Source organism: Acomys minous, assembly GCF_964271855.1.
Source record: "Acomys minous genome assembly, chromosome: 10".
NCBI classification, from domain to species: Eukaryota; Metazoa; Chordata; class Mammalia; order Rodentia; family Muridae; genus Acomys; species Acomys minous.
The window spans coordinates 96,165,713-96,184,135 of NC_140491.1; the positions used below are offsets into that span (position 1 = coordinate 96,165,713).

At 41.7% G+C, this 18,423-nt stretch overlaps 1 protein-coding gene across 8 annotated transcripts in view; it reads right to left on the minus strand.

The window, feature by feature from the left end:
* Window positions 1-18,423, minus strand: part of RBMS1 (RNA binding motif single stranded interacting protein 1) — a 224,000-nt gene that overhangs the window by 144,999 nt on the left and 60,578 nt on the right. For 4 of the 8 annotated variants that reach the window (XM_084798492.1, XM_084798490.1, XM_084798491.1 and 1 more), the window contains exon 1: window positions 236-313. The exons of the other annotated variants lie outside the window; for them this stretch is intronic. In XM_084798492.1, coding sequence (XP_084654618.1) covers window positions 236-298 — 63 coding nt within the window. In that variant the 5' untranslated portion in view covers window positions 299-313. Of the gene's footprint in view, window positions 1-235; window positions 314-18,423 lie in introns of those variants that run through there. 8 annotated transcript variants of the gene reach the window in all.

Genomic DNA, 18,423 nt, shown 5'->3' on the forward strand with positions numbered 1-18,423 from the left:
TTTCTCACTCTCTACTGAATTATAACGTTCAAACAAGAATAAATAGAATTACAAGTAGATTTCTATTCAGTTGAATATGTATGAAGGCAAACTTTCCAACATTAGGGAATGTGGCTGGGAATCCCAAAATAGGACACCTAAGGAGCTTACACAAACTCCCCACTCTTAAGTGTTTTTAAGAACAAGTTCTGGGTTACCTAACATATTTAACACATGGGGTATACTAACAACAGACCTGTGGCAAATTGATACTCCCGAGGTGAAGAGAAGGCAAATGAGGAAGTTCTAAGGTTGCCATAACAATATGGCCAATTATGACATCAGCAATTCCTAATTCCACACTGTAAGGACACTCCTAGAACACTCAAGCTGTATCAGGGACATACTCCCTGGACCACCAAGCCCCAATCTAACATTATGATGTATTATCCACAGGATTATTATAAAAAGCCAAACAGAGAGAGAGAGAGAGATGGGGGGGGAGGGGGGAGAGAAGAAGAAGTAGGTAACTTCTGAAGACATTAGAATGTTTTAGATGCACACACACATGTATTCATAGTTGTAGGCACAATGCATGCATTAACATGTTACCAATCATAAGCACACTTTATTATCCCATTAAAGACTCCAAGTCATAGGCGGAGCAACTCTCTCCATGTTTCCCTGTGCAGAGGTAGGTTAGGCAACTTGCCTAAAGCCATGAAAGGCAAAGATACAGAATTTCAAGGCCAGAGAGACTCGTATAAGGTTCAATAATCACTCAACAAATATTAAAAAAATAAAAAATAAAAAGGTAGAATTATTTTATTTTATTACACATATTTATTTGTGGGTGAGTCGTGTGTTCCACATGTAGAGATTGGAGGACAACCTGCAGGGGTTGGCCCTCCCACGTTGTGAGGAGGAATGAAATCAGGTCATAGGGCTTGGTGACAAGCACCTTTACCTTTTGAGCCGTCACCTGAGGCCTCAACAAGTACGTCAATAATTGAATGAAGACCGCCCTTTCTCCTTGAACACACTGGCCAATGGCATACGTCTCCTGTCTCTCCAAACTTGCCCACGTTTATAACAAACTCCCCTGTGAAGCAGCCTCTGGAACCGTCAATCCTCTTCCAGGACCAGAATCTATGTCCTCTGGAGACTGGGAAAATTTTCTGTATTCTACACCCCTCTAAAGTGGGATTCATCCATCTTTGGTAGGGTCTCCACAACCTCCTAGGATTGCCCAAGTCGTGTATAGACCCTGTGATTATTTACTTAACATACAGTTCTGCATCTAGGAGATTTTCCTGGCTCCATGAATGGCAAAACAAGTTAGCTTTTTTTTTTACATGAATACGTAAATGGCAAAGTGATGGTTTTATTTGTTCATTCAAGGCCATGAAAACCAGAGTTAGAAAGAGCTAACTGTCAAAGGGTAACCCAAACATAAAGAATATATTTTACAAATATTGTTACAGTAAATCACTTTCATCAGTAGATCATTTGGGATTTAGAGAGAGATTACACCACATGCTGCAGTTTGTACCTTTATGTGAATTTTAAAAACGATTTTCATTTGTAATCATGTACACATGAAAGCAGGTTCCCACAAACTCCAGAAGAGGACTTTGGATCCTGTGAAGTTGGAGGCATAAGAGGTTGGGAACTAGGAATCAGATGTGGGTCTTCCAGAACCGCCCTGTCTGTGACTTCTAAGGAGACAGAATTCTGTTACAAAATGGCAATGGCATACGTCTCCTGACCTCAACTATTAGAGTCAAAAATATCTTCTTGCTTTACATTTTGGGATGAAAGAAAAAAGTGTTTTCCTCATGTCTCTGTCACCAGTGTCCTATAAATATTTAGATATTAGCTCTACATCATGTAATCTAAGGCACTACTGATTATAAGTGCCCAAGCTTTACTGAGACGCTAGCTACCATTTTAAGAAAGGTGGATGACAGTAATTATAACACATCATAGATTATGATGCACACTAATTTCAAAGAGCTCGCCACTTGAAGAGTGAGTCTTACTGTCCTCAACGTACAGCCCACAGGTGCAGAGCACACTGCATGCAAACGGACATGTGTCTTTCATTCAGAATTTAACTTTGATTCTGGAAAAACATTTAATCAAATATTCATTTTTAAACCTTTCTAGGGACTAAGAGCGCAGAGGAAAGGAATCCCATAATCTTGCTGAGGAGGAAGACAACGGGCGAGCAGTCACAGGACATCAAAATGAGGAAGTTTCTCCTACTCTCCCCAAAAACAAAGAGCTGGCTAAGTTGTGTTTCCTTCCTCGGCCATTCCCTCACCATCACAACCCAGCACTTAAGAAGAAGGATTCAAGGGAGATGAACTGAAATCTGTCTTTGTCCAACTCTCTGTCTCCATTTCCTGCTGTGAGTGCTTTGAAAGCGGCAGACCCAGCCTGAGCTATGCCCACCCTTTTCCTAGTACCCGGCAGAATTCCATCCTACATCACTTACAGATCCCCAGCCATCCACAGGGCCAGGTGTGGCAGCTTTTGGCCCTTCTGGGCCTTTGGATTAGAAAAGCAACCTTTGTGTGATCAGGTTAAGTCAGAGAAAAGACATGTCTGCAATGGCTGTCACAGTCCTTAAAACTGAGGGGAAGTGACCAAGTGGATGAAAAGTGAGTCGCTTCACGGGCAAGTCGAGCCAGTTACAGGTAGAGATGCTTTATTCTGGGAGCCACGGCTGCCATGCAAGCACTGGAGCTCTTCCCAGACTGACACAGCTCTCCTTACCATTTCGTTGCTGTGGCTGACAAGAAAAGCAAAGCAAACTGGCTTTAACCAAAGTTTTGATGTTACCTATACAGTTCATTCACCCATAAACTTTCCCTTCTTATCACTGTTCTAGCCCTGAAAATCATCTTAAGAAATTAATAACGTACCTAACAAGAGATACACACCAAGCTCTGGACTGAGGATTCGGTACACATGGAAGTATTCAAATATTCAAATATAAGTTCACAGTTATGTAAATTAACAACCGAGCAACATCTTCTAAATATATGTAAGAACAGGGTGGAGACTAGCTCTTGTCTAGTATTCACAAGGCCCTGAGCCCAATGCCCAGTGTGGCAAAAACAAAACAGAGAGTATGTCAGTCCAATCCAAATACGTATTCCTATTCCATTCAAAACAAAGCTGCTCATTGAAGTACATGTTAAGTCACTAACAAGTTAAAAAAAGTCTAGTCTATTAGAAAACATTTCTCCATACTAAAGGGCATCACTTCGAATCCTCTAATTCACACTCTCTGGAGTGATTTGAAATTATATTCTATTTTAGAGGCTTCTCTTAAGAACTCTTAAGATCCATTCACTCTGTGTGCCATCAAAGTCATTAAATATATCTCACGGCCAAATGCCACAACCCTGCAGGAACTGTTTTTCAACTTTATCTATGTCTGCCAGTGTCCCTTGTTTTAGAAAAAAAAAATCACAATTTAGGTCTCTGGCGCCTAGTAGATTATTTAAAGCAGGCGGACAAAGCGGGGTAATTAAAAATTATGTGATTTGTTTCACTCTGTCACATAACACTCAAAATGACCCCTACCCACAAACAAAAAATGGTCCAATTGCTGATGGTTGTTGAAACCATTCACTGTTTCTACTCTGGCGAATGTTTAGAAGCTTCCACAGTTAAAGTATCTTTACCTGATAGGAGTGTACAAATAGCTGGTGGAAAGGTAAAAACTTCTTGGGAAGCTGACTCTGAGAGAATCCCAGACAACTCAGGTGAATTTATTCCTAGCGGGGTTGTATATAGGAAGTGGCCACACAGCAGATGGTTTTCTTTTAAATAACTGTAACCGCCCATTTCCCCTTTTCTCAGTCAAACATTCCCGTAAAAAAGAAGAAGAAGAAGAAGAAGAAGAAGAAGAAGAAGAAGAAGAAGAAGAAGAAGAAGAAGAAGAAGAAGAAAGAGAGAGAGAGAGAGAGAGAGAGAGAGAGAGAGAGAGAGAGAGAGAGAGAGAGAAAGCCATTTAAGAGGCTGGGTTACGTAACCCTATAAGCACTAGCAATGCCTCCATTTGGAAATTCCATGAATCCAAGTGATAGAATTGAGAGGACTCAGCTGATTTCCGTAGTTGACGGCAGCCCCTCCTCCTGACTATCAGAAAGAACTCTGTGACTCGTGTTGACTCGCTTTACCTCTTTCTCCAATCAGATTCCCCAAGCTAACTCCTGGCCTTTCTGTTTTCTCCTATGACCATTCCTTATGTATTCTGCGTTCCCACGGACCAGCCCTTACTCGCCCCAAATGCTGTGTTCTACACTTTCAAAACAGCCTTTTACTGCCTCTGGCTGTGTCATTCTACCTCCCAAAACACTCACCTCAAATGCAAGGCACCCCACGCACTCTGCCCCTTCCCCTTTATCTCAGCTACTCTGCATGCATTGGCTGCCCATGGGCTTGCTCTTTCCTGGTTCTGAGCTTTGCCAGGAAACAGCCTCTTGCCTTCCATCCGCCAGACCACACGCACCCCCTCCCTGTTTGCTCTGTTCACATCACAGCTCATGGTCTGCCTCCTCTGAGCTTTCCATGCTCTCATTTCCCGAGACTTCTCTCTTTATTTTCTAAGGGTCGTCTTAATGCATACGCGAGGCCATCTTAGTACACAGCGTGTTGTACATCAAGAGCTCCCCTGAGGAAACTATGCCAAGATGCAGCATGCACTCTGTACTATTTGCTCTGTGGAAAGGCAACCAGTAAGAGATCAGCACGTGCTCACTGGCCTGGCTGCAGCATAAATCAGTGCCTCTCAGCCTCCTTGCCGGTCCAGCACTCTCGAGAGGCTCTGTAAACTCCCACCAATTCCTGTGGCTCAGTTCTTAATGATTTTTTAGAGCCAGAACTGATAAGGACATACCGCTTATCCTAACTTGAAGACAGTTATACAGAATAAGCCAGAAAGTGGTTAAAGGGACACAAAAGAGAGGAGCCATTTCTGTCTGACCATCCATCCATCCATCCATCCATCCATCCATCCATCCAACCATCATCCACCTAACCACATACCTACCTATCTTTCCTGATTTTAGAAAAATACTTCATAATAAGGTACACCCAAAATACAGCTTCTTGAACTAAGGGGTTTAGAAATAACTAAATATTTTCCTTCTCTTGAACAAACATTTACTTGTTAAAATCCAAAACAGTACCAAAACATATTTTTAGAATGACTGTCATCACCAATAATTATTTTCCCTCATGACACAACCTCTTGAAACTCCAGCAGTTGATTTTTCTGAAGCATCTGCTTCTTCCTTGTTCTTCTTCAAAGAAAAACAGCAGAGCTCTCCGAGGACCACTTCATCTCAGCGCATCATTTACAAACTGCCACAAACCACCACTGCCATCTGTACCCCAGAGTCATGGACCTTCAATAAAACTACAATAATAACTAAGAAAAGAGAAGTCTAAACCTACTGTCTTAGCAACCGTCTTCTAAATCTGAAGCCATACAAAGGAAAAGATAACACCTACCTTACAATTTTTCTGAGAAAAATAATTATGAAAACCATAAGTTTATTAAGCTAGTAAGATCAATAATCATCTTCTATCATCAGCAGTGTCAACTTTCTCTAGATAACTTCAGCACAGAGCCAAGATGTTTCCATGAATGCTCTTATTTCACCTAAAACTCCAGTCTTGGCCCTGCAATGTGGCCCAGTCTATAATCCCAGCATTCAGGAGGCAGAAGCTAGAGCATTACCACCAGTTTAAAGCAAGCTTGGGCTGTATAGACAGACCTTGTTTCAAAATAAGAGAAAAGGAGGGGGGGGGCAGGCATTAGATCACATCAAAAATATTTACTATGATCAGGTTGGTTTTATTCCAGAGGTGCAAGGCTGGTTCAACTTACTCAAACTGATAAATGTAATAAATGATATAAGTGGACTTCAAAGACAGAAATCACATGATCATTTCCACAGATGTAGAAAAGACCTTTGGGAAAAAAAAACCACCAGAATTCCTTCATGATAAAAGCCCTAGAAAGAATGCTAGAAAGAAAGTACATCAGCATAATAGAGGTTCTATTTAGCAAACCCATAGCCAATATTATGCTAGAGAAAAGTTTGAAGCAATCCCATTAAAATCAGGAATAAGATAAGACTACCAATTGTCTCCACTCCTATTCAAAACAGCGCTCACAATCTTAGCTACAGCGGTAAGACAAAAGAAGGAAATAAATTTGATTCAAATAGGAAAAGAAGTCAAACTATCCCTGTCATCAGATGGTACGATTCTACTTGTTAGGCACCCTAACTACGCCACCACAAAACCCCTAAAACTTAACTTTCAGCAAAGTAACGGGAAACAAAATTGACACACACAAATCAGCAGTCTTTCTATATACCAGTGAAAAAGGCCCTGAGAGAAAAAAATCAGAGAAACAATTGTATTCATAATATTCTTCTAGTGTGTATCTTGGAATAAGCCTAACTCAGAAGCTGAAGGGCCTCTACAATGAAAACTTTGAAACTGATGGAGAAACTCCAGGAAGATATAGCAGATGGAAATACCACCCATGCTCACAGATTAAAAGGATTAATATTGTAAACATGACCCTCCTACTAAAAACAATTTACAGTTTCAATGTGCTCCCAATCAAAAGCCCCACGATAGTCTTTAGAGAAACAGAAAAAACAATCTTAAAATTCACTTGGATGTTCAAAAGCCCCTGAATAGCTAAAGCTATAACACTAGAGGGATTACCATACCCTACCTCACGTCATACTACAGAGCTGTAGTAATAAAAAGCATGGTTCTGGCACAAAAACAGACACATAGATCAAAAGAACAGAACAGAACACTCAGAAGGCCCAGATATATGTCCATGAAATTACAGCCACCTTTTCTTTCCCCCAGAAAGATGCCAAAAAATACAGACTGGAGAAAAGACAGAATCACCAGCAAATTATTGGGCACATCGGATGTCTACATGTAGATGAATGAAACTAGATATTTATCTCCCACTGTACACACACACACACACACACACACACACACACACACACACACGCGCGCGCGCGCGAACTACAAATAGGTCAACAACCTCAACACAAAACCTGAAACTCTGAAAAGGTAGGAAATATGCTACAAGATAAGACACAAGTAAGAACTTTCTAAATATGATGCAAGCCATCCAGGAAAGCCAACAACAATCAAACAAATGGGACCTATGAAATATAAAAGCACTAAAGAAAATGGCTGACTAAGTTAATACTCAGCTCACAAGATGGGAGAAAAAAATTTGCCACTGATACAGCTAACAGAGGACTTGAATATACAAAGAAGTTAAATATAAAATAAAGGAAAAAAACTCAGTTAAAAAAATGTGGGGTGGGAGGCTGTAGCAATGTCTGGATTGTTAAAATAACTGGCTGCTCTTCCAGAGGATCAGGGTTCGATTCCCAGCAACCACAGGGCATCTCCCAGCTATCTGTCATTCTAGATCCAGGGGATCTGATGCCTTCTTTTGGCCTTCACAGGCACCGGGCACATGTTCTGTACAAACATACATGCAGGCATAATAACCCTACACAGAAAAACAAAATAAATGGGCTACAGAGCTGAACAAAGATTTCTCAAAAGGAGAATTATAAATGACAAAATAAACATTTTTTTTTTAAAAAGCCTTTGCCACCATTAGCCAGCAGGGACATGCAAATTAAAACTACATTTATATTACATTTCACCGCAGCCAGAATGGCTATCACATGACGAACAAATGTTGGTGAGAATGTAGCAAAAGAGGAATCCTTCCTTACTGGTGGGTGTATAAACTGACACAACCACTATGGAAATCAGTGTGGAGGCTCCATCAAAACTAGGACGGCAACTGCTGTATCACCCAGCTATACACTCCCGGGCATATACCCAGAGGGCTGTATCTTCTACAGAGATACGTGTTCATCCACGTTCATTGCTGCTGTCCCCACACCAGCTAGGAAATGCAATGAGCCTCGATGTCCATCAGCTAATGAACGGATAGTGAAAGTGTGTCAAGTATACAGGATTGCCTTTTAGTTAGCTGTGAGGAAAAATTAAAATATGAAAATTTCAAGGGAATGGATGGAATTGGCAGCACAAACAAACAAACAACAACAACAACAACAACAACAACAACAACAACAAAACTCACCGAGTGAGGTAACCCAGACTCAGAAAGACAAACATTGCGTAATCTCTCTCATATGCAGATCATACCTGTGAAACTATAGATTAGTGTGTTTACTCTGGAGTGCCTGCAGGAGCCAGGAATCCAGAAGGGCTTGGAGGGGTGCCCTAAGGGAGCGGGACACAGAGCTACTGTAAAAAGCAGAGAGGGGTGAAGATACTGGGGTGAAGGTGGTGTTTTGTTTTGTTGGCTTTGGGTTTTTCGAGACAGGGTTTCTCTCTGTAGCCTTAGCTCTCCTAGACTCACTTTGTAGACCAGGCTGGCCTCCAACTCACAGCCAGTTGCCAGCCTCTGCCTCCTGAGTGCTGGGATTAAAGGCGTGTGCCACCAGGCCCGGACCTTGGGGTGGAAGTGTTTAAACGCAGGGGTAAGAAATGAAGATGAGAAAGGGAGGGAGGGTTAATCGAAAGGAAAAAAGAACAACAAAAAAAACCCAAAAAACATATGGAATCTACTACTTTGTAAGTTGAAAAAGAAAATTAGAAAATACCCTTCATGGCTAGGTATTACTGCTCCTAAAATCCATGTATTATTAAACTAAATTCCTGTGCCAGGTTTGGGAGGCCCCTAAAACAATATGGGACTATTGTCATTCCTTAGTTATTCAGCAGAACCGGCTGATAAGACCCTGTGGAACCACACCTTGGTTTCAAGATATAGACTAATCAAGATGGAATGATCTGGAAGTTTCCTTCTTATTGGTTAGTTTTCATAGCACCAGAAGGTGTGACACAGAGTATCAGAAAAATAGCTTCCATGATCTTGAGCTCTGTGCACTGAATACTAACCTGCCACGGGAGATGTGCTCACTTATGCAACAGTGGCACAACTGTTACGGGCTAATCAACAGTTCTGATTGAATTTGAAGCCTGTTCCAATGGAGGAAATTTATGCCGTGTGCTGTAAACCTGGCCTAATTCTCATGGCTGAGAAGGTCTTAGGCCTTAGGGAAAACGTATTGCTATTGCTTAGCAAAATTGACATAATGTCACACTCTCTAAATACGTTTATACTAATGGGAAAAAATGTTACTCTCAGCCTTAGAGAATCTTGTGTTTGCAATGGATAGGAGTGAATGCGGAGTAAGAAATGGCTGAGTGTTCAACCCTAATCATGACATTTATTCAATCCCCTCTAAGGCTCAGGGAATATTTCAGAAGAGGGAGGGGGGAAAGTGAATGCCCTTACATAAGGAGGAGGACTGTGAACAGCTGATTTCTGGGCAAAACACAACCACTGCAATCTCAGAGCACCTGCAGTTGACTACTGTGCTGGGCATGCACAAGACTGCGCATAGCAACAGTCAACTATGGACCAGGGAGGGAACCACAAGGTCACAAAGATGGCCCTAGTCAGACTCAGTGGTCTCCGAGTCACTTCATCACCATTTTATTTCACTTAATCAATCTAAACCCACAACCAGCCAATCAAGAGTGCTGTTTGTAGCATGAAGCTCTTCGAAGGAGCGTTTTGACAAAAGTTTTCGGACCATAAGACTCACCCAGTTTTTAGAGCACTAAAACAAGAAAAACAGTAAAAACAGCCATCGGACCCTAAGGTGCACCCTAATCCCCACCCCATTTTTTGGGGGGCGAGAAAGTACGTCTCATGGTCAGAAAACTATGGTACCTCTCCTGAATTGCCAATAACCTCCCATGCAAATCATAGTATTGCCCACTACACATTCCACTAAGCTTTTTACCTGGTTTTAGTTACACCCTCAGTGCTGTGAGATATCCATTTTACTCATCTCCAAATGTTCTTGGCCCCATCCCTCAGCGAATTAGTACAAACCCTCAATTCTCCCTTCACTGCCAAACAGTGAGACATAACCTGGAACTGATTACGTGCAATGTCCTCAGTTCTTCTTCAAATACATCTTTATAGTCTTCCATATCTTCTTGCCACTTCTCTCTACACTTGTAGTTTCAGCAATGTTTCTAGTTCTTTTAAAAAAATATGCAGATGTTTGCCTTGTATCCTTTATTGTTTAAGTGAAGTTCTCTAGAACTGTTCCTTACCCTCATCCTCATCCTCATCCTTACCCTCATCCTCATCCTCATCCTCATCCTCATCCTTACCCTCATCCAAACCCATCCACCGGAAGGATTGTTTTGTTTGTTGGCTGTTAATATGTTTTCATTAGTGATTTTTTTTTAAGGATTGAAGACATAAGGTGGGAAAGCGCCTGATTCACAAACATGAAGACATGAGTTTCATCATCAGAAGCCATGTAAAAATGCCAGGCATGGTGACACATACCTGTAACATTGGTGCATGGGAGGAAAAGACTCGAGGGTGCCCGAGGCTTGCTGGCCAATCCCTCTAGCCTAACTGGTGGGTTCCAGGCCAATGAGAAACCCTTTCACAAAGGAGGCAGATGGAGTTCCTGAGGATGCCAAGGAGGTTGTCCTCCTAGCACCATAAGCCTATGCACATGCCCACGCTCACATGAGCATGCACGATGCACAAGATAAATGGAGTAGTACATGAATATGTCTTCCTTGTAGGAAAGAAGATGCAGTGGTTTTCCCTGGGATATTTACTTGCTCAGAATTTCTCCACCCTAAGAAAAGGAAAGAAGGTGTTTCTTGTTACTTAAGCTGTTTTATTCCTTCTCTCCTTCACAGCCAGAGTTCTTAAGTGACCTCGCAGGCATAGATGCTTGCACAGAGCACCTTACACTTTTGTTGCAAAGCAGTGCACGGCTCTCTCCCCACCACTGCACAGCTTCTCTGTTCTTGCCACATTACTGCGCTCTGTATCCACGTCATCAACCTGCTTTGTGGAATTCCAAGTTGTCCTCTTTTGGTTGTCTCTTCTCTACTCCAGATCTTTTCAATGTATGATTTCACCGACAACCATCATAATTGGTCTCCACTGGACCAAAGAAGCCTGTGTACAGTTCTAAGCTTAGCTTTTTGATCGGGAGAGAAACTCATCCTGGCTAAGGGGTGAGAAATGTTTTAGAGTATCTTTTACTCAGTCTTTAGAAAGGGCTAGGAAGATATATAATGACTAAAGGGCAAGTGGATGGGAAAAGATGCTTTGAAGAATTTAAGAGACCTACTCATCTCTTTAGGTTAAAAAGTATTCACTGTGGGGGATGAGGAGACGGTTTAGTGGGCAAAGGGGTCGCCATGAAAGCTTGAGAATCTAGGCTCTCCCGTTCAAATTAGAATTGCTTTAAAAGCCTCCTACTTCACAGTGCCCCGTCTAAGCAGCTGGACCCTCAGGCAGCTCAGTTTATGTGTCTATTTATCATCCATCTATCTATCCATCTAGCAATCATCTATCATCTATCTATTATCTATCTATCATCTATTTATTATCTATCTATCATCTATCTATCTATCTATCTATCTATCTATCTATCTACCTATCTCTATCATCTATCTCTCATGAATGCTCCTTATTATAGCCACCTGTATACAAATGTAACTCTGGGATCAAAAGTGATCTTTTTATATCGACGTAAGAGTCTAAGAAAAAAAAAGTATAATTTTATAAAATTAAGAACAGAATTTTCCTCAACTCAGACGGCACTCTTACTGGCCATTTTGTTTTGTTTTTACACAGGAAGCCTTAGGGAAGGCTCTGACAATTCCTGGTTCTCTAATGAGTGAATATACCCCTTGGTGCATTTGGGAATGTGGACTGCTTCCAAAGTGTAGGGGAATGAAAGCCCCATTAACGGACAAGTGGCGGAGCTACATGGGCTGGGAGCAGAGGCACTGAATTTTAAAATGAATTCCAACACAACTTTGGGTTGAAAACTTGTAAATTAAAAAAAAAAACACCACACACTTGAGTGCAAATGATATCTACTGTCCACTCACTCGTAAGTGACTATACATGTAGCAAAACTGAAAAATGACTCTGCATAATCAATTGCAGAGCCTCTGTTCATATTTTAAAATGTGAAGGAATGCGAAGGAATGAATAATTAAGGACTCTTCCCTCATATTTATTTCTAGTTCCCGAGCAGCTAAAAGGTAAAAGGCAGGGACGGGAAAGGAAGGACTTTTAAAGACAAATATGAAGAGGGTGTTTGCTAGTCTGGAAATACAGTACAGTGGTAGAGCACTAGCCTAGCACGTAGAAAGACCTAAGTTCAATTCCCAGAAACAATAAATAAACAGAGGCTGTTTACCTTAAAGTAATTGGGAATTGCTGTTCTCTTTCAAAACCATTACTAAGGGATGGCTTCACAAAGTGCTCTCCAAATATATTAGTAGAAACTTTAGTTGTGCCTCTTGACTAGACTACAATCAAGAAAATGACGGTCTTATCTGGCATGTGAGGTTATATCATCCCTGCCTGAGGGTCCGGCTGCTTAGCCAGGGCACTGTGAAGTGGGAGGCTTTTAAAGCAATACAATTTTGAACGGGAGAGCCTAGATTCTCAAGCTTGCCTGGCCACCCCTTTGCCCACTAAACCGTCTCCTCATCCCCCACAGTGAATACTTTTTAACCTAAAGAGATGAGTAGGTCACTTTAATCCTTCAAAGCATCTTTTCCCATCCAGTTGCTCTTTAGCTGTTTTACATCTTCCTAGCACTTTCTAAAGACTGAGTAAAAGAGACTCTAAAACATTTCTCATCCCTAGCCGGTTGCTCCTCAATTCATCCAACTGATGTTGATGACTGGTTGCGCCACTAGGTACTGAGCACAAAGGCGGAGCCAGGAGTAAGCTGGTGTTAGAAGGAGAAGCAGTGACACAGTGGTGAGTCACAGGGTTTCAACACAGACTCCAGAAGAAAGAGAAACCCGTGGATGCCAGAAAGGAAGGACCCAGCCTCGGAAACCTGCTAAGCCACTGGGTGACAAGAACGAACGGTAGGAGTTCAAGAGGACGTTTTAAAACTCTTCTCTTTAAACCCAGGCCTGAACCAAGGGCAGTTACCCAGCCGGCATCTGCAGGGCCGGGTGCTCACTGCAGCCAGGCCTGAGATGCGGGAAGACAGCACGTCTAGGTTTCTGATTCCGATTCCTAACTCCAGTTTCTGATTCCCTAACTACGATAAAGCAACAGTGAGCCTCTTCCAATCGAGATGTCCCGCTAAACAAATACTACCAAGGTTTTGTGAGAAATAGATTCTTACAGATTAATTAATCCTAATTAGTTATTTTTGTGCAATTCTGGGATCAAACTCAGGCTTTGTGCTCAATGAGCGCACGCTCTACGATGAGCACATCTTCAGCCTTAGCCGTAGAGGATGGTACTTGCCAATCCTGAGCCATTTTAAAAGGGGAGTCAGCCACACCTGCTTACCTAAGGTGTTATTTTTCTTATCTAAAAGCATTTATTACTAAGGATGTCGTAGTACTTTCACCTGCATCAGTGACATTACTTTTATTCCAACTGAAGGTTTGGGGGATAGTTTGAAAAAAAACAAAACAACCTCCCATATGCACTCCAAGCACCCCGGATTCTGGAACAGGAATAACAGCTCAGCCTCTACCCACACCAAAGCAAAGCAAAGCAAAACAGAACAAAAACACCATACAAATTAACTATCCTGTCCTCAACTTTAATATACATCTTTAATCTTACACATTTCAATGCCTTTAGAATACATTATAATTTTATAGCTACAAGTTAATATCAATTATGGCAAATTCTTGAAAACAGTGTTATGAATCAAGAGCTCTTTTGGTTGGAAGCATACGTGTTTTATGTTAGTGAAGACATTTTTTTTCTTGCTACTAGAAGCCAGCAGATTTGTGATGAGACGGTTTTAAGAACTGTGTTATATTTTGGGAATGAGCCCTTCCTGTCCAGATTTGTGCCGCCACCTCATTCCGGGTGACTTCTAAACAACCGAAGGTCACAGCGGCCTCTCTGTAATTAGTAGCTCAGTGCTAGGGGTGGGGTGTCGGAGTGGGGGTGGGGGTGGGGTAGCTCCTCAAGAGGGAAAGGATGCAGAAAGGAATTATAAACAAAGGTCTTCAAGGCAATTTAGTAGTCCAGTCAAGGAATGGAGAATAAAAAATGTCTGGCTTCTTTGTCACCAAAGTAAGGCCGGAAATAGTTTTGCTTCCTGCAAATTGAGAAGGCTGGAATTTCTATGTCTGGTTGTTAACTCTGGATCAATGTGTTAAGACTTTGTTTCAACCTGACAGCCTCTGACTGAAAACCCCACACTAGATGCTAAGATGACAAAAATGGGCCACAGAGAAGACATGCATCTTATTGCATTTTTCTCACTGAAGACCTTAAGACATCAAGGCTTGGCAGTACCCACGTGACAACAACACAGCACTCCCTTTTGAAAGCAAAGAAGTACAATATGTAGGAAAACAGATTTCAGCAATGCCTTCCCAACAGATTGTTTTAAACCTATATTAAATATCTAAGATGTCCAGGTGGTGCTGGCACACACCTTTAATCCCAGTACTCAGGAGGCAGAGGCAAGCTGGATTTTTTGAGTTCGAGGCCAGCCTGATCTATATAGTAAGTTCCGGGACAGACAAGACTATACAGAGAAACCCTGTCTCACTCCTACCCCGAAATCTAAGATGACACTATACACAAACATATGTGGAAAATCATCTAATCTATGAAACTAAGAAAAAAACACATCACTGAATTGTATTCATCAGCAAGAAAGGAATAAATGAGAGACTAAAACTGAAAGGAAATAAAATTGCCTGAGAATGAAGAATGACAAAATATTGAAATTCTGAAAAGCTTGACTATAAACATATTTGTGTCTATCTGTCTGAATGATTATGCATATACATAGAGATTATAGAGTCTATATGAATATAATTCCAAAAGGGAATTGCGTCTTTAAAATGTAATTTAAAAATAATCAGAGAGGGAAAGTCATGTGTATGAGTGAGTACTGTTCTAGAACACTCAGCCTCCAGTTAGAAATACTGACACTGCTTAATGGCTTCTTGTTTTGTTTTGTTTTGCTTTCCTTTGTTTTTTCGGGACACAGTTTCTTTGAGTAGCCTTGGCTGTCCTGGACTCACTTTGTAGACCAGGCTGGCCTCTAACTCACAGAGATCCACCTGCCTCCGCCGCCTCTCAAGTGCTGGGATTAAAGGCGTGCGCCACCACTCCTGGCTGCTTAGCAGTTTCTCTTGGGTCCTATTTACAAGCAATCACCCAAGCAAGGTGCCTATATCCAGTTTCCCATAACATAGTACACTCACCCTACAGGACTGTGTTCCAGGCAAGTTCAAACTCTAAGTCAAATTTCATTCTTGTCTGGAAGTAGCTTTTATTCAATTGAATACAGCTGTGAGCACAGGCTACCATCCCAAGAAACATTTCCCTGAGAACACCATTTTAAGAAATGCAAATTCACTTTCATTTATTTCAAGTCTGCACAGCTAGAGTGGGGACGGAGTCTCTGTTCTCTGTTTAGCCAAATTAGATTTTTATAAATATTCAAGAGAAAAAGAGCAGGGTGCTTCTGAGTTGGGCAGCATGACTTCTGTGCTTCTGTCACCTATATATTTGAATAACCGTCACATCAGGGCATTTGTAACAAATATACTGTGTTTGGGGTTTGCTGTTGTTGTTTGCTTGTTGGAGAAAAATCAAAGTTAAACTTAAACTCAGCTTTTTCTTAAATGTCACTCTCTAGTACAATTCAGCTTCCTCTTTATATATTCAAAGAAGTGTAGCCCAGCAAATAACCGGGGAAGTCTCAACAGAGGAAATGCGGCCAGCTCACAACACCGGATACAGTGGAGACCACAAGAAACACACACTTGGCTATGAACGCTGAACTTAGAGGTATTGGAAAGAAAAAGTCTAACTTTTGATCGCGTAGACTAGTTTTTGGTCCATCACACACATCTCAAACAAAGCGAATATCTCTGGAAATTATTTGGGTCGCCCCAGGCTAGCCTTTCTGGAAATTTTAAAAACAAACAACAGGCCCTCTATGGCTTCTTACATCTCTCTACCTTTGAGGTCGGGAGAACACAGGGATGTAGTTCTCAACATGTTAGGGGGGAGGGGTGCAGGAAAAGCCGGCTCAGCTTTTACAAATAGTTGGGAGTGCTATTTTGTAAAAATGTCTTCTCCAGTAGCAGTATAGGAGATACCATCTTAAAAGACAGGACTAGATCTGTCCGTAGACGGGCAGGTGACACAGTAAGCTACTGCGCACCGTTAACTGGCCGCAGCCACGGGATGGGCGAAGTTAATCCATACCACACGGGGAGAGCTGCCTTCCGGTTCCCACCCTTGGCACTGGTGCTGTCTTTTGTGCAGACTGATGGTGAGAGTTATGAGTAGTGCCTTTCCACTGGCTCTGAGAAAGCAAATCCAAGCTTTGTTTTTCAAAGATGAAAGCACAAGGATTTGGCACCTGTATTCGTTTAAGCTTGGCTACTGTTGCTCTGCAACTGTCACAGCAATAGTAGTGCTCTCTAGCCGAAGACATCTGCTTTTAAATATAGTCAGCTATTTTAAAAAAAAGTATTTGGAAAAAAATTAAAAATTAGCTTATTTATTTAAAAAAATCAGACAACAGAATATTTTAATTGTCAAAATATTCTTTTTTTAAATTTAAGGGCATGAACCAAAAGTTAGCAGTTTTTGTGCTTTAAAAGTTCACAGGAAGTCTCCTTTTGTTTTGAGAGATATGATTAACGTTGCTAAAGACGGTGTACACTTGTCCTAAAAGATCAAAGAACCTTCTGCCGCAAGAACCATACGTTTTTGAAACTATGTGTTGTTATCTGTTAGTCAGCCATCTTATTAATTCAAAGCAAGCTCTCTGGGGGAGAAAAAAAAATTACAGGAGAAATTTCTGCCACTAGAGGGGGTTCAAAATTGCCTTTGCAGCAAATCCGCTGGAACAATGAAGTTAACATCTGGAGCAACATTAAGTCTGACTCTGGTACACTTCTTTTTCATTACTCATTGGGGAGAAGTTAAAAGGCGAAGTTTTGATGGGGGTAAACCAGAAAACCCACTGTAAGCACGTGAGCGTCACATGTGCAACCTAACAAAAAGACTCAAATCTCTGAAAGTGCTATGAACTGAGTTTGGTTCTAATTGCTTAATCATTGCGGATGGAATCTTCTCGTTTCTCAAGTGTTCCTTTGTTTTGTGTTTTGAGACACCGTCTTGGATTGCCCAGGCTGGCAATCCTTGCTACATAGGAGGTCAGGATGACTTTGACTAGTTGGTCCTTCTGCCTCAGCCTTCCAAGCGAGTGCTGAGATAACAGATGTGTGCCACCACAAGTTTCTGATACTGTTTAGTGCTGGGGGAATCAAACTCAAGGCTTCGCGTGTGTGAGGCAGACACTCTCCCAGCTGCACTCCAACCAGGCCATCAAGCTTTCCTCTAACAATGATACAGACGCATCCCCGAGTCCTCTCAGCTGGGCTGCAGTGTAGGGAAGTCTAAACCCGGCTCCTATCTAGTTAAGAGCCTTCATGGAGCGGTGTCTTGAAATATGACAAACCACACAGAAAACCAAAGCACTCCAGCCACATCCGGATAGCTCAAAGATGTGAGACCACTGTGGGCTTTCCACCTCTGGCTGTGTTCCCAACTCTATCCACCTGCATCAGTGACCTAGCCAAAGTCCCAGGGAACAAAAACACACACAAAAACGAACAAAAGCAAAAACCTTCAAGCTAATTCGATCCTACCTAAGAACTCATGCAAAATAATAGCTCATTGTTTTGTTTGCAGTATAGCAGGATAATCAATAAAAAATAATCAAAATTGTATTAGATGACACGTTTGTATGATGTCCGATTTTTGTATTTTTAGATTAATTTATTATTTCTGTGTGTTGGAGTGAGACTCATAGGGTGCTTAAGATGATCAGAGAACAGCTTGTAAGAGTCGAGTTTTCTCCTTCCACTTTGTGGATCCCAGGGAGGGATCCACGGTTATTAAACTCTGCAGCAAGCACCTTTCCTGCTGAGACCTCTCACTGGCCCATGCCTGATTTTTGTTGTTGTTATTGTTGTTTATTTGTGTTTTCCTGGGGGTTCTGGGACAAGCTCTGTAGACCAGGCTGGCCTTGAACTCACAGAGCACCACCTGCCTCTGCCGCCCAGTACTGGGACTAAAGGTGTGCACCACCAGGCATGTTCAATATTTTTCAAAGCCTTTTCTTTTTTTAAAAAATAATTTATTTATTTTATTTGCATTGGTGTTTTGCCTGTACATGTGTCTGTGAGTGGATGTCAGCTCCTCTGGAACTGGAGTTACGCACAGGTGTC